The sequence below is a fragment of the Actinia tenebrosa genome, unplaced genomic scaffold (genome assembly GCF_029948245.1).
Source record: "Actinia tenebrosa isolate PJP-AT-01 unplaced genomic scaffold, QUT_ActTen_1.0 PGA_scaffold9__36_contigs__length_13948895, whole genome shotgun sequence".
Classification (NCBI taxonomy): Eukaryota; Metazoa; Cnidaria; class Anthozoa; order Actiniaria; family Actiniidae; genus Actinia; species Actinia tenebrosa.
In genome coordinates this window covers 8,538,699-8,555,769 of record NW_028292586.1, presented here as the reverse complement: position 1 = coordinate 8,555,769, position 17,071 = coordinate 8,538,699, and the positions used below count along the sequence as shown (strand labels likewise).

General features: G+C 36.1%; 2 protein-coding genes across 2 annotated transcripts in view; one reads left to right on the top strand and one right to left on the bottom strand.

The window, feature by feature from the left end:
• The window catches only part of LOC148904698 (uncharacterized), a 33,235-nt gene extending 24,003 nt beyond the window's left edge, over nt 1-9,232 (top strand). The window contains exons 10-14 of the mRNA XM_089024902.1: nt 5,774-5,850; nt 6,864-6,958; nt 7,301-7,372; nt 7,716-7,786; nt 7,867-9,232. Coding sequence (XP_088881028.1) covers nt 5,774-5,850; nt 6,864-6,958; nt 7,301-7,372; nt 7,716-7,786; nt 7,867-7,880 — 329 coding nt within the window. The 3' untranslated portion in view covers nt 7,881-9,232. The remainder of the gene's footprint in view (nt 1-5,773; nt 5,851-6,863; nt 6,959-7,300; nt 7,373-7,715; nt 7,787-7,866) is intronic.
• Nucleotides 9,233-13,867: 4,635 nt separating this feature from the next.
• LOC148904697 (uncharacterized) lies at nt 13,868-16,692 on the bottom strand. The gene has a single exon (XM_089024480.1). It carries the CDS (start codon nt 16,673-16,675, stop codon nt 13,868-13,870), a length of 2,808 nt encoding a protein of 935 aa, XP_088880606.1. The 5' UTR covers nt 16,676-16,692.
• Nucleotides 16,693-17,071: the final 379 nt, after the last annotated feature.

Genomic DNA, 17,071 nt, shown 5'->3' with positions numbered 1-17,071 from the left:
CAATGTTATTAGTATAAGCATTTGACAGAATTTACACTAAATACTAAAACTCCTTGCTTGACATACCAGATTCTTTCTTGCGTGTCAATGCCAAAACACACGCCTTTATCCTTGCCTCTAAGGAAAAGAATATTTATCGTACTGGACCGTTCTTCTCTTTGTTGTCCTCATAATGTGACCACATCAAAACTAATTTTCTTTTCATTCGCAGTTATTCTACGTTTTGTTTTACACGTGATGTGTCTATTTTAACTTGACTGAGTGACGCATGCTCAATTAATTGGTGGCAAGCGTGGAACTCATTTTAAAATCCTATTGATGAAACAAACGATAGCTGCTCCCAATAATGATATTTCTCTTTCATGACTCACATTTTGAGATATTATGTATTCATGTATCATTACTGTCTTACTCACTATTGTTAGCCACTTGAAACATTCACTGGTTTGAACAGGGTAGTCCTATATTTCTCTTCTGAATTACGTGTTACAACGAGGTGAACACGTCTTAAGCCCTTCAGTTCTTATCAAAAGATCATAAGTCATTTAACATTTTATATTTAGTACGTTATTGTAAAACATTTCTCATTTTCTTTACTGTCTTGTTTCCATTCAAATGTCTAGTCCATTTATGACACTTATTCAATAATGCTTCTTCAAGCTTTGGCAGTTTTTCTCATTTCATCTCATTTTCCCACTCTATTTTTCTCCTCTATTTATTATTTGTCAGGCTCTCAAAAATTAGCCAGTCAACCGATCGGTAGCTCGTAGACCAATATTCCATACTCACTGCAGCGTTTCGACTCATTAAGCATCAGCTCTTATGGTGAATTACAAATACTTCGCCACAGAAAAGGCGCAGCATTTTGTGTGAAAAGCTAATAATAATTAAGACTACAATTATGAGGCTTTACCAGTATTTTTCTTCCAATTCTTGCTCTTCCTCTGCATCGAGTTTGGTACAACTGGTTTTTGCAGACCGAGGAGAACCCGAACTAAGAAAAACGTCGCGGCAGAACCAACAAACGACTTTACTGATTAATGTAAAACACCACCATGACCAGAATTCAAAGTTGTGTTACAGTCTCAATCACAGCCAAAATAACAGGAAATATTTCAGGAAGATTAAGCAACATTGCCCAGTGTCTCCACACTAACCTCAACAAATTATCCCCTTCTCTTAAAACAGGTGCGCAATGGGAAATGGTTTCACAAGAACCCTTAGAACTACCCCTCCCCTCACCCCCTTATCGTATGTTCTAGAAATTTAAAAGTAAACTAGCTGAAATAGATTATTTAGAAATAAGTAGGTACGAGAAAATTCGTTGTCATAAAATAAAATTTGGTTGGCGTCTTCCTGGCGGATTGCTAAATTGTCTGGTGATAAATGCTTACTAATTGACTTGGTAAATAATCATATCTTAGATAGTCGACTCTATCACGCCTCATTTGCTATCAGTTTCTTGATATTTTGTTTTTATATGGTTTATATTCGAGCATCGGGGTTTGCTTTACACCTCATAATTAACAGCCATTCCTGAAACCATCTAGAATCACGTTTCATATGAGGTATTCTATGTTATGTAACTTGGATTGTCAAATCTTTTGAATCTATCTTCAAGAAAGTGTATTTTTGTACTATACACCAAGCATGGGTAAACTTACTTAATGGAAAAGGGTTCTTTCTTTTAGAGTCGTATAAATAAGTATAACAATCTCGATATATTTGTTTTGAATATTCGAGATTCCAAACAAATATGGCTAATAGTGGATTGCGATTATTTTGGACTGTGATCTTATGATTGTCCAACCTTTGTTTTGGATAATCTAAATGTGAATCATATGGAAGTTCAGTAGCGTAAGTAGGATGCTGTTGGAGCCTCAATGTGTTACTGATGAAGCCAAAAAGATCTTTATCGTTTTATGTATCAATAGTGTTCATATTGTAAACAAGAAGAAAAAACATCCCATTACAAGGAGTTTCCTGGTAAGATGAAATCCCATTTCATTAACTTCCCTTGGTATAATGCTTAAATCAAAGCTTTATCTCTTTATCTCAGTCTGCAGTTGCGTAACTTCCCCTCTGCCTCGAAAGGCTAGACTTTAAAAACCTGCTCCTATTGTAGTCCAAACAAATATTAAGGGCTGACAGAAAAGGGCATATATGATGATAATTTTGTTTCCTATTTTCATGATCTGTTCCTAATGAAAACAACGGAAATACAAGTCAACTGGAACTCGTATCATTCGTTCATTTACCAGTTTTTGCTGCCATTATGCTTTTATAGAACTAATTAAAGACGAAACTTGTTCTGCTGTTTGGATGAACAAATCTAGTGTTATATTATAAATCTACTTTTGGTTCTCTGTATTTCTAAACTTGTGTTTATTGTTAAAGTCATTAGCAGATTGTAAACTAGCTTTATGGTATTTTCCAGCGAACATATCGATCAAGTTGCCAATTCCTTTACAGGCAGCATTAGATTAGTTAGATGTGGATGAAGTTATCAATTCTCCTTTGCCATTAAGGTAAATGACATGAACTTGATAGGAGAATATTGACCTTGGTCAACCCTTTCTTCTAAAGCCTTGCCTAATTTTTTTCTATAAAATTGCAGTGTTTACTTTTACCATGCTTATTTACTTTGCATAACAAAATGAGAAATTATAGATTTTGATAGCGTTTGTTTTATCAAAGTGAACAGAATTATTATTTTTTTCATACTTACTTTGAATCCCTCGTTTTCCAAATAAATACCATCCACTTTGTTAGGATTTTACAGAATTAAAATTTTAGAGAATTTGTAGCTTTTGAGACCCTATTATTTACCAGACAGAAAATTGAGAGGTCTGTGGAGGCTGTAATCGCATCAGAAGCAGTTTGGGGTTTGACGGTGGGTCGTGCGATATTGCAATCTCTCAGCCGTCCAATAAAACACTTGATGCGCTTCTTAGATTATATTGTATTAACGTCGTAACACGATTGTATTTCAAATTTATAGGACGACGTCACTTAAGCAAAAAATTAGCAGCAATAATAAAAGCAGTCTAGTTAATTTCAATCGTTCAGAAACAGAGCTTTCATTCAGCTTGAGTGTTGCACTGAAAGAGCCGTCAACGCGCCTGAAAATTCAAGGGCTTTCATCCGATCATTATCATATTTAACAGCTTCCTTGATGGGCTATTGTTTTAAACAATAGTTGTGGTAGTGCAGGAAATAAAAAGATATAACTAGCTAAAAACTAGTGTGAGCTGCGTCGGTGTTTCTAATGAAACAGTAATGATGAAAAGGTAAATTATACACCGTGAAAAGATGGAAAAACTTAAGTTTTTTCATCTTTTCACGGTGTATAATTTACCTTTTCATCATTACTAGTGCAGGAAATATTCATCTGGCTGATATTTACTAAATAATTCTTTCAAGTTTGTGATGTTGGCCTTCTTTTCCCAGAGCAAATTTTAGAGGAAAAACTGAAATGCGATCTAGTTTGTCTCTTCTTTTTTGGTCGCCATTTTGAATATTAAATGAGGATGTCAGAATTCCGCTATTCGCATCGGTTCCTAACAGAACGAGTATAAATAAGTTCGCTCCCAGATCCACCTCGCACAGTTTCGTATGAATCTTGTAGTCAATTTAACAAATCGTTCATAGATTTCCATAGATTTCCAAAATGTTCAAAACTCAAGTGGAACCACGAGCGCAGGGAATGAAGAATCGCTCGCGCTGACACTTTGCGCAAGCGATTCGGCATTCTATGAGTTCGTCCTCTTATTAATCAAAGCTATCAGCCAATCAACTTGACGAAATATGAAATATTGACGACTTCCTATATATTCCTTTGATCTCTCGCGCTCATCCTATCCGTCCATCAACTGTGTTCAGCCTTTCCCCTCCCCCTTCCCACCCTCATTGTCAGTTTCTTTCTGCTCCGTTTTAACTGAACACGGTTGCAAGTACCCCATTCATATTTATCCAGCGTGGAAGGGACAAGTGCAAATAGGATACTATTTCATTCACAGCTTCATGTTTCCATATGAACAATATTTCAGTTTTGAAAAAAAAAAGATGTTTCCGAGTAAAATTTGCTTGAAGAAACACGAATCGCATCTTTGATATTTTTTTGTTTTATGACGTTCAATAGATTCCTTTAGTACTCTAAAAAAGAATATGCAAAGTATTTCCATATTTTCCGAATTACATCTCTTTCTCTTCGCATCAGCATTATTGAAAAATGAGGATTTCGAGCCTTTCAGAGGTTGAAGGAAAACATGAGGAGCTTAAGAACGTTCATGGGCAAAAAATCCCATCGTCAGATTTAAAAAAAATTTTGCATGATGAAAGAACATCTTTCTAAAAGTAAAATAAACAAATAAAAATGGGGGTCCCCGACATCGTTTAGCCGTCAGAATTCGTGGAAGTTCACCCTTTTTACGGTACAAAACACGCCGTGAACAACGTAAACATGGAAAGCTGTCAAAAATAAGTCATATTTTATTGAAAAAAATCAATTGGTCGACGCCATTCTTCACAGAAGACCAGAAAATAACGAAATAACTAGTTAGCATTTGAAATTTGTCAGTTAAAAATTAGAAATATTATACACTTAATGTCTGGTCGCGAGGGAAATAGTTTTGTTTTCCCGAGTGTCTCGATGTTTTGGCGCAGCTTTGTTATATAGCAATTGAGAAATATTGAGAAGTCAGTTTACGAAATAAGAACTTTATTTAGCAAGTTAAATGCATGAAAACTGACCAAATGACCATGATTTTGCAAATACAACTCACATACGGTCTTGTATTTCTCTACCAAAAAGCGAGGAGAGTAGCAACAGCATTTTTAGTCGCTTTTTTCGTATTTTCCAAATCCTCTTTCTCAATAAAAGTCTCTAATTTCTCTATTATTTCGCTTCGAGCTCCATTTGTAATGAAAATTCAAGCAAAATATCTGCTCCCGCTCTGTTGTTTTTGATTGGTGCAAAATTTCACGCCATCAGCGATTTTCACGTTCTGATCACGTGCACTTGTTTATTTTCACGATTGTTGTCAGGTACAACTTATTCCCTGACTGGGAAATAAGTAACTTATTTCCCGGTCGAGATACATTTAGATTTCACTAGTGTCACGTGGTCTTCTTTCAGCCAATGAGAGTGTTCGTTATATCGGAAAATTTCGTAGCTATATAACAAAAAATTTTATTGGGCTACGAGTGTGGACTTGATTTTCTCTAAAGTTTGGTATTACCGAGTACTTTCAAAACACTAAATAAAAAAGGGGGTGCCCGACTTAGTTTTAGAGCTAAAAAGATTAAAGACGTTTTTATAATATTTTGCTTCTCGAAGCATTGGAAAGTCGTCATCACGACGAGCGCCCGCTCACTAAATTCATGCGTAGAAAGGATGCGCGCGAACAATGCCCATGAACGTCCTTAATACAACTCAGGATTTCTCTTCATGATGTATATGACGTCACGTAAATCTCATTTAATCTTTGGTTGCAATGTAATTGGTTGCTGAAAGATATTTTTAAGAATCTATGTTCTTAATGACTGGGTCGAGTTAATATTGTGGGATTTTTTTAGGGGATTCTTTCTCAAGATAACGACTATGTTGTCACAGCTCCACAATGCCCAGCAACGTCTACTCGACCCAGATATTTCTCAGCCTCGGAATGGCTAATTGTCAGGGCTTTGCATCCGGTTTTAACTTATTAATACCTTACTAATAACACTCAATTGATCCACCATTTACTAGCAGTTTGATTGTTCGATAAAACAGATCCAAGAGTGAAGAGGAAAAAGGAGAACAAAAAAGATCAAAGTGAACACAAGGACATGGGCTTCGTATGGGGACCTGTAAGTATTCACTTATTCATATTCACTTATTAATGTTTTCCCATCTTAACCCACGTCTGGGTCACTTTGGTAATGCCTGTGGATATAAAATTCAAACAAATAAACTTATTATCACGAGGTTAAAAATAGCGAAGGAATACAAAAACTATAGGCCGTAAATATTTATTGAGTGTTTTGTATTAGCGAAAAAAATGGGTCACGTTATTACAGTGCAGTGTGGGATTTTAACATGGGACAATAGACGAAAAAAGGCGCCATCTTGGAAATATGTCCCCTAAAGCAGTCCCATTTTGCACTGCAATAACAGCGCGATCCATTTTTCCCTCCACCTCAGAATGGCTAATAGCTGGCTTTATATTTTCCAACTGCAAACAAAAGTCCGACATTTTATAGTCAATTCCTATATACTGAATCCAAATATGGCGAGCAATTTAAATAGCTATTGTTCTGGACTGACTAGCCTCTCTTACATATGAAAACGATTTTGTCTTTCCACCGAGCACGAGGCAAGTCAGTCCAGAACAATTAATATTCAAAGTGGTCGCCATATTTCGGTTAGGCGTATATCTTATGTTGCTATATTTTTATTAATACTAGCCGCTATGTTGAATGATTTACATAGGTTTTTTTTTGTATACTCTCCAACTTGGCTGCATCGTCTTCTTGGTTTTTTGTTTTGTTTTGTTGTCATTTCATTCTCTTGGGATACAAAATATTTTTTCTTATGGATCTACTCCTGAAGCGAAAAGTTATTCCGAAACTACCGTGAAGGCGCGCAAAATCGACAACACTCGCTATCAATGACACATGCAGTATTAATTTGATAACAAAGGGGACGGAAGTCTTGCATATAACCTGTATTCCCACCTCCAAAATCACCCTAGTTCAGTTTCTAACATTTTTGCTTATATTATATTTTTATATTATATAAATTATGATTATAATACATAAATTATAATATATTATAAATTATGATTATATTTTATATTTTATATTATATTTGCTTTTTCAAGGGAGAAGATGATGTTGCTGCATCTGAGGAATGCGAAGAAGTTTATGCCAAATTCAAAGAAAAGGGAATCAATATATCTATGCAGACTGTGAAAAGGTAAACATTCTGTAAATAAAAGGAAACGACACGGTAACTTATAACACGAGAAAGGTTTTAAGTATGTGGCTGAGGCATAGATTCTACTCTTAACTAGCCCAATGCCATGAGTAACAACATCGATTCTTTTAGTCTGTTTCTTCAAGAAGTTTGTTCTGTAGATATAGTTTTCAATGATGAATTAAATGTCAAATATGATATAACAGCTTGACAGCTACATCAAAGAGGTTGAGTGGTAGAACAAATTTCCATTCTAAGCCGGACAACAAAAAAGAAGCAAAAAAGAGGGGAAAACAAAAGTATTTAAAAAAAACATATTTATCAAGAGTTTTTCATATTTAGAGGCTTGATGGCGCCCGCAAGAAGAGCGTCTGAAAACTGTATGGCATCGTTTTCCATGTCATCTAGTTCCGGGTAAGTTCCGTTTCGCCTTAGGGCCGGTTACACTTTGAAAATGTCTGACAAATTTTAATTTACACTGATCCAACAATTCTAATATTGTACGAATCATGACACGAGCCCATATTTCTTTTTAAGAAACCCTTCAAATTTTATCGACACCTTGAAACAGCCTCGAGTGGGCTGAACAAAGTCGAGGTACGGCTATCTCACAGATCGAATTAGCATTTAGATTGTTGAGTTTTGCGGACGGAGAGCAAACCAGGGAATCAGGAGAAATACCTTCTAACCATGAGTGAGACATAGTAGTGTATGAATTGAAAAATCTAACGCCAAAGTTATTTCCTAACTCTTCCAGTTTGTTGAGCAGACCAGAAACATGGCTTCCTGAAGAATACGCGCGTGTAAAAATATGGGACGACGTGTTAAGTAAGGACATTCCTCATTCGTCGGAGTAATCGTGTTTTAGATATATGTTTATTGACCAAGCTTTTTTTCCTTTCTAACAGAAAAAGGCCGGTGACAAGATAGAGCCGGCTGTCTGAGTTATTTATGCACTATTCGTCATGTCATATGTACGCCCATCGTTATTCACGTGACGAAGTGCTATCACGTGAGCAATAACTTTTTGCTAAGAGAATGTGAGATGAGTCACACGATATAGCCTAAACAGTGCCAGCCGGAAAAAGCTGTCACAAGATGGAAGTCAACTGCACGTGACAGAAATCCATTTGGCTTTTGACAGATGACACATTTAACTGGACTGTGGGCCTTTATCACGCGGCAGCCATGTTGACTCAACAATAGATGAACGATAGATTTTCTCACGTGACTAAGCCTAAGCCAATCAGGAAAGTCATTATAAAAGGTATCGGGTGACAATCAAAATGAATGTTGCTGCACTAAGTTAATAACAAGTTGCTCACTTGAGTTTAAGCTGAAGTATGCGCTATTAGAAATGTTTGATTTGAGAGCTTTATATACTAAAAATTTGAATAACACTTGACATTTTCTATAATCATTCTTTTGGGTAAACTAATTATTATTGAAATTATCTGAAATCTTTTGCTCAAAAAATTCTTTCTCCAAAATATTTATCGTCCATTGAACATTGATCGTGTCAGTATACGACAACACGGTACAAAAGAGGTGCAGTACCATCAGGTTACAAACATAACTTTTTAAAAAAATGCATACAAATCCATCAATACTCTTCAAGCAACACTGACCTCTATGATCACTAGAGATCTACATTTTTTACTGCGGAAAAGTCGACTAATTTATGTTTTGCTCAAAAAATTCTTGCTCCAAAATATTTATCGTCCATTGGAGATTGATCGTGTCAGTAGACGACAACACGGTACAAAAAAAAGAGGTGCAGCACCATCAGGTTATAAACATAACGTTTTGCTAAAATTTGCATACACATCCATTAATACTCTTCAAGCAACACTGACCTCTATGATCACTAGAGATCTACAGTTTTTACTGCGGAAAAGTCGACTAATTTATGTTTTGCTCAAAAAATTCTTGCTCCAAAATATTTATCGTCCATTGGACATTGATCGTGTCAGTAGACGACAACACGGTACAAAATAAAGAGGTGCAGCACCATCAGGTTATAAACATAACGTTTTGCTAAAATTTGTATACACATCCATCAATACTCCTCAAGCAACACTGACCTCTATGATCACTAGGGATCTACATTTTTTACTGCGGAAAAGTCGATTAATTTATGGTCAATAATTTATCTTACTGGTAGATTATTCTCTGGTAGTTTTACCTACAATCGTGGACAAAATTATTGTTACATTGTCCTTTTAATGACATAATTTGGATGCCGGTCCTTGGCACTTTTCTGCTGTTTCCTTCAGCCCCCCCCCCCCCCCCTCCCCCTTCCCAATACCCCCTCCCCCGGGGCACTTCTTGTTCTGGTGACTGATTTGTCTCAAAACACAGCATTGGGTAGATAGGGGGATGGGGGGAACTCTTTGAAAATAAAAGTTATAAGTTATATTTTGTAACTAATTTTGTCCCAGATTGTAGTAAATCTAATGCATCTATCTATTTACGCACCATTTTCTAAACATTGTTGCCGTTTGATGTAAGGTCCATACTTGTAAAAACGTAATGTATTATGTATACAAGGTATATATCAGTTGAGTGAAAAAAGTCGCATGTAGATAATATATTTTTATTAAAAAATAAAGCTAAGATTTGATACGAATAAGAAAGAAACATATCGTTCTTTGAACCTTCCATTCTTCAAAGGTGGAGACACCCGACCAAGCAGAACATCAAAGCGTCACTTGACATTATGAATCTCAAGCTAGACTATGTTTTTGATAATCAATCAATCGTTATATTATAAAGAGCGATATTGATGATTTGAGATGTTTGATAAGACTGCAATGTAATTCATGTTCCTAAACGAATTGGTTGAAAAGCTACGATGGTTGTCGAATATATGCCTCTATAATTCTTACATTTGCTGATAGAAGGATTGATTTAAAGTTTTTCGTACAATTTGCTCCGTTCATTTGCTCCCGTAAAAAATACTCGGGATGATGGGTGCCAGATAAAGGTTTATCTTTATTGTGACTATTAAATAACACAAGTATCACAATATTTAATTTCTCTGTGCATTTACAGGCGTTATATTGATTAATACTATCCTATTATGTGATAGATAGCTACTATGACACGCAGCAATTTATTGCTGTGTCACCGAAGTAGCTATCTAATACATATTCACTTTTTAGTATCCCACCCCATTGTTCTCTCTCTGCACTATATCGTTGATTGCTGTGTGACAACATTTGAAAGCAAACATTCTCAGAAATACGGGAGCGGTGTTTTTTGTCAGAAGGGAAATTAACAGGGGTAAACTTAGTTTATAGATAGATAATATGTAACACCGTATGGTATGTAAAAATGAAACTGACGTTTCGGACGTTAGTCCTTCATCGGAGTGAACTTATACGCGCTAAATACATAGACCAAACTGCAATATTAAAAATATTGCACATAACCGACTGCAATATGTTTAATATTGCAGTCTGTTGGCTGAAAAATGCATTTTTCTTGCAAGAAATATAGTTCTAATAGATACCTAAAGTAGATTTTTGCTGCATTCGCCATGAAGAGGGAAAATATGGCATGTTTTGAAGTCATGCAGCGGGCGAAACAAGACTAAACACTTCGTAGGTCTTCACATCATAGCTCAAAAAATGCCATATTTTTTCTCTTCTTGGCGAGTTAATAGCAAAAATCTACTTTAAATATCTATTAAGAATATAATTCTTGCAAGAAAAGGGGATTTTTATCGTTATTTAGTGCGCTAACTTACCTTTTATCACCAAAAAACTATCCGAATCCGCCATCTTTTTTTACACTCGCATACTAAAATCCTGTAGAATGCCAGCGACAATGGCTGATTTGATCACGTGACCTCTTAGTGCAAGTCGCCTATTGTCCAACGAGGCTGTCCCCACGATAAAAAAATAAAAGACCTTGGGAAGCAAGAAAACTGTATGAGAAACGCATTAACGCATGCACAATCATGGAAAAATGAGCAAATAAACATGTTTTTTTTTTCGCGGGAGGCGGTCTTCTCACAAAACAAATTTCTGATTTCAAGGCACCTTGGCAAACGTCCCGCGAAAATGCGTAGCCGTTAACAAAACACAGATTTCTCACAGGAAATTACCCTATCTATGATCTATACTATATGTAGACATATAACATGTGCCAAACATATAAAGAGAAATATATCTGGTAATCCAATTTACCCCTCTTATCGACTTGTTGCCTCTTTATAGATAGAGAAGTTTAGGAAGATTAATCTTTAAATACAAGAAAAACAAGGAAATTCTCTCAGTGAAACTGTGTTCAGTACCGCCTTTACATTGTGCGTACATGAATTTTCATGTCTTCCAAATCTTGTAGATGATTTGTGAAGCTTTCGAGCCTTGTATCAATACAGAGACCCTGCCTCGGTGATGGTCAGTACCTATCGGTCAAGCGTCAATTGTCTCGCCTCTTACATGAAATATTTCCATCTTATACATTCGGTGTTGATCTGTATAGATTGTACCAGTAGGCTTAGCTTACTCAAGAATGCTTCATATCTACTTAGTAATGTTATTGCAAAGAGATTATACTAATATCCCATGGTCTTATCGTATTAATGTATTGATTACGAGTAAGTGCACTCAAGTACCTTAATCTGGAATAACGGCTCGATAAAGACATCAGACTTGATATGAACAGACTTTTGGAAAGCACCATTGACAGCAATAATTCTTTTTATAAACATTTGAGAAAAAGGAATTTTTGACAGGAAATAATTCCTCTTTTACTCCGACGAAGGACTAGCGTCCGAAACGTCAGTAAGTTTTTTCATCTTTTCACGGTGTATAATTTACCTTTTCATCATTACTGTTTCATTAGAAACACCGACGCAGCTCACACTAGTTTTTAGCTAGTTATATCTTTTCAGGCTAGAGTATGTTCTTTTTCATTTCTAGTTCGATTATACACCCTTTATTTTAAATTAAAATACTCTTGAAACTTGGCTCGTGTTCTAAGATGAGAAGACATCACGCTAAAATGGCTGAAAAGGTTTATCTATAGTCGTTTGCAAGATAGCGTCATTTTGACTCACTGTATTCAAGAATGTCGCTCTAGACTGCAACTTTTCTTTCTGTCCCCTGATGAAAATAGTAAGGAAATTAGTGCTAATTATTAAACTAAAAAACAAAGTGTACAGCTGAGGATTTTGGTAGTGGTAGTAAATGGATGATAAATGCAAACAATGCAGTATCTGTTTTGACTAGAGCAGGAGAACAGTTTACTATTACCTTAAAGTCATTCGGCCAGTCTGCCCTTAGGGGCACTTAGCTGGTTTTTTTTGTTTTTTTTCCGCTGTAGTACTAAGTCTTACCACTGGTTTGCTTGTAAAGCGAAATAATCTTTAGGATAAAGTTCAACTACTCTGATACGTGTTGTTTCAAACAAAGAAGATCTCTTGTCAAAAAAAATACAATCAAGGATTTAGAATTATATATGTTTTCGAATTATTACCAAGCACGGATGCGGTGCTTGGTTTATACTCAACCTCGTGACTGGACATGATGGATTAAATTATCTTTATAGTGAACTCAGGTGTATTAAGGCCTGGTAAATAGTTTCAAAATATCCCCCGCGAAGCTTTTTCCTTTGCTGGCAAATCCAAGATGGCGGATGCTTAGGGATACACGCGGCCGAAGATTCAAAATGAGATTCGAAGCGTTGTTTGCTATGAAAGGTATTTTTCTTTCTTGGTTGTACAAAGCTGAGTTTGTATGTTTGAAGATGGGAACAACAGAAGTTCATGAGATATGATGAATGAAGGTGAGTGATACCAAGTTGTTGTTTTAACTTGACCTTTTAAGGTCAATTAAAATTTTAAAGATTCGAACGCAACGGTAATGAAACCGTATTATCACGAAGTTTGCATTTTTGTTTGACTCTGCTACAAGTCGAATTGAGAAACATTAGAGCCGTTGAAGGTTAAACACAATAAGGCTTATCCAAAGCGATGCAAATCTTATTCACCAAGCTTTGTAAGAATGTTTTTCAAATTTTCCATTGTTTTTTTTTTTGCCCGGGTTTTTTTGCTGCTTGTTTACAAGTTGAACTTATAAATCTTATATGTTTTGCGGATGAAACAGGTCACAATACCGAGTTCTTCTAACCTAGGAATTGTTGTTGCGTTGTATTTTTATCAGTGATTGCCTCCAGAAATTTGCTACAACACTAATTTTGTATTTGCTTCCAGACAATGTAATATTGCTGGGTGTATTTGTAAGCTATTTGATAGGCTTATAATACATTAGCTTGTCATCATAATTGGTGGACAAAAGTTGTCGTTTCTCATGGTAAGTTTCGTACATTATCAATTTAATTGATCTTTGTTTTAGTTTGATGTCCCAATCTATAGCTGGATTATTCCCTATATACAACCCATAACATGATGATTCTAACTTTATAAATAAATAATTTATTTAGAAATTTTTTGTGCCCTCAAAAGTATGTAAAAAATTAATAATACATGCTTGATGTATATACAAAATCGTTTAAAAATGTGAAAATAGCAAATCATGTTTCATCTATATACAAAGTTATTTAAAATATTATACACTCGAATGCAAAAATAACAATACATGCTTCATCTATATACAAAGTTATTTAAATATTTATACAATTAAATACAAAAATAGCAGTAATGGATGCTTTCTCTATATACAAAGTTGTTTTCAAACATATTCACTGCAGTAGGTAGTTGTGTTTGTGAATGCTTCTTAACATCTGTATTTAGTCATTGGTGTGAATAGTTCTAACAGCAGCTTCATCTAGAAATACTATCTTATTAATCTCATACAAAAAAATTATTAATTTAATATACATGATGTATACATATAATGGCCCTTTTATATTTCTTGAGACATGTAAACATCATACTACCTATTGGAAGTGTACAGTTATTTTCCATAATTTAAGAAGTTCTGAAGCTGTTTTTAATTGTATTTTCTTTGTTTTGAACTCATCTACTTGTACTACAGGCTCTTCAGCATCGTCAAGGAATGAGCTCAGATGTTTGAAAGCTTTGAGAACTGCAATTTGGATTTTCACAAGGTGAGTTTCATATCTTTCAATGTGAAACCTTGATTTGGAATTATGTCTTAAATTCTCTCTTAGTTTGTCATACTTCAAAACTTCCTCACAGGGGCCTAGCACTGTACATAAGGCTTTTGCTGTCTTGGAGTTGAGTTGTTGATTGTTTGTTTCATCTGAATTCTTTTTCTTTTTGGTTTCTGGTGTACATTCATTGACCTCAGGAAATGAGTATGGCCTTTTACCATGTAGTTTGTTTCCTTCTTCAGCAGTTGTTGGTGTTTTATTTACAGCAGTCAATACATTCTCTGTCCCTCTGGTCTTGTCATCACCCAAGACACTTCCATGCATTTCTTCAGTCATCTCTTGATGTGCAGCCATTTGTTCTTCTTCTGATTCTATGTCACATGTAGTTGTAAAGGCTTCTCCATCCATGTTGTCCTCATCATCAGCCAAGGCATTACCAACATCACTGTCTTCTGTTATTAGCTGAATCATTTGCTCTGTAGAAATGGCATTGTCATCCTCATCATCAGGCACAGTTCCAGAGCAATAGCATGTTTCAGGGACATGCCACTTACCCTTGGCATCTCTCAGCTTTGTTGCTGGAATCTTGACCTTGCTCTCTAGGCATTTGTTCCAGGAAGTGTCTAGATGTTGTTGCTCCTTCTTTATTGTACTTGATCGAAAATGATGAAGCTGTGGTCCCTCTTCTCTGAAGCTTGTTTCATCATGACCATCAAGGAATTCTATTCCACCAACAACTTCTTTCCACCATACTCCTTCTCCTGGCTCCAAATAGTCTGCAATGAGCTTCAGGTGTGCCTCCCAGTCCCCTGCATATTTCATCAGATCAGTTGTGGGCACAAAGGTATTTCCCATCCTTGGAAGAGACTTAGCTAGTTTGCTGATCTCCCTTTCTTCTTTGAGAACATAGTTTAGACCAGGTTTGGATGGATCTTGTTTGACATGAAGAATGGCATTCTTTGGCAGATCTTGTATTCTCCTGCTCCAAGTCTTGGAAGTGATATCTGATATCTTCTCAAAAAATCTTTCAAACATTTCAGCATTAATGGACCTGTGGGATGTTATTCTAAGAAGCTGTGAGGAGTGTGTGATGCAGCTGTGGAAGTACAATCCAAAAAGTTTTCTGTAGCTCAGGGACTTTGGAGGAGTCAGTACTCTTCGGCATTGAATAGCATGCCTCCAACAAAGGTTGTGGAGGCGTAGGATCATCTTGGGGCATCTCTTCTCATCCTGGCTATAATAGATCTCAGCCATTTCACACAAAGTTACAAGTAGAAGTTTAACTTCCCGGTTGGCCAGTGGGTAAAGGGCAATTGTCACATAAAGAAGTGTCTTTCTGTAGTCCACACCTCTAAGTTTCTCTTTACCTAGCTGTACAGAAAGGATTTCCTTAAGCTTGATCAATGTGTCAATGTCTGTTATGTGATGAGGCAGTTCTTGCAAGATGTTTTTGATGTGGTTCATCAAACAATGTAATGGTTCAAAGCACAGCACTTCATACATTTCCAGATTGAGATCTTGAACTGAGGCATTATGGTGTAGCAATGCAGGCAGTCTAGTTGTTCCACCTAGTACTTCTGCTAGCTCTTTCTGTAGCTCATTCTTTTTCCCTTCATCAGACATACCCCTAGCTCTAAGCTCAGCTTTGAGTTCATTGACTTTCAAGTCCTTGAATGGATGCAGTGAATTCTTTCTCCCAGCAGGACCAGCAGTAATCAAATTCTTTTTCTCTTCTAACGTTTTATATTTCCTCTGGAAGGAGTATTCCATATCACAGCTAAAATTAATATCACCATCACAACCTGGACATCCATAGTGGCCCCCATGTTGAGTTCCATCTTCCATTTCTGCTGCTGGATTGTCCCCATTCATGAATCTCATGACATCCTTTATTCCTATTCCAGATTCAGTTGTGATATTGTCTTTCAATTTCTTTAAGTCTTCCTGTCTTGTAGGCACAAACTGCATTTGGTCCTCTACTGTTGATCTACTGGGACCCAGTATATACAGCTGTGGCTCTTCAATTGTGGCTTGGATGTCTATACTTCGGCCTGTCTTAGTAGCAAACTCTTCTGTGCTTAAATGAATTGCATTGTCATACAGTTCTCTTACGCAGAACAGCATATGCCCATGATTTGCCACTGTTGAGTGGTCATGCCATGTTAGCCAATGTCTTTGGCGCTGCAATTTCTTTAAGCGACTTCTCATTTCTTCAGTGTCATCTCCAGTTGTTTCGTTAATTCTTTTCAGCTCACTCATTATTTCTTCTCTGGTTAATTTGTCATATGAACTGTCATCTTTGATTCTGAGTAGATCCTTGTTTCTAACGAGTGCTTCAGATCTAATTTGCTGTAGGGGGATTTTTCTTGCAGAGACATTAGTCTTTTTTTGGATAACTTCACCCTCATTACTAATAGCTAACTTAACTATTTCGGTTTGTACCACTGGGACTCCAACATCATATGTCCCATCCTCAATTAGTTGCTTGATGGATGCCCGGATCTTCTCATTGGTGCGAGGAACTGGAACTGATATCTCACCTCCTGCCTGCTTCTTCAGTGCTCGTCTTACTCGAAATTCTGTAAGCCACATATAAAAGAAATTACTATATTTCAACTCACAGTACATCATATAACTAAGCACACATTATTATTGTTTAAGATAGTAAAAAAAAACCTGCACATGCAATAATAGAAAAACAAAGTTCATATTTGTTTTATCCATTCCCTCATCAACGTTTGAATTTCCCATTCCCTAATAGAACAAACTTATTGTACTGGAGCTTACCGGTATTTAAATATATTTACCACAGGCATCCCAACTACATTGATGACAATTCAAAATCAATGATATATAGATTTTAAATACCTTTTGGACCATCCTTATTTTCAGGCTTATCAAAATTTGCCAGGTTAACACCTTGAGTTTTCTGCAGTAAGGTCTTCAATATTTGACCACCATTTGGAGGAGTGGAGTCTTGCCCTTTGTACCGTATCTTGTACACCCTAGCCTTTTCAGACCAGTTTA

What these genes read in the sequence shown, in the direction of transcription:
- LOC148904697 (XM_089024480.1), bottom strand. Translation starts at nt 16,675, where the DNA reads ATGATGTACTGTGAGTTGAAATATAGTAATTTCTTTTATATGTGGCTT.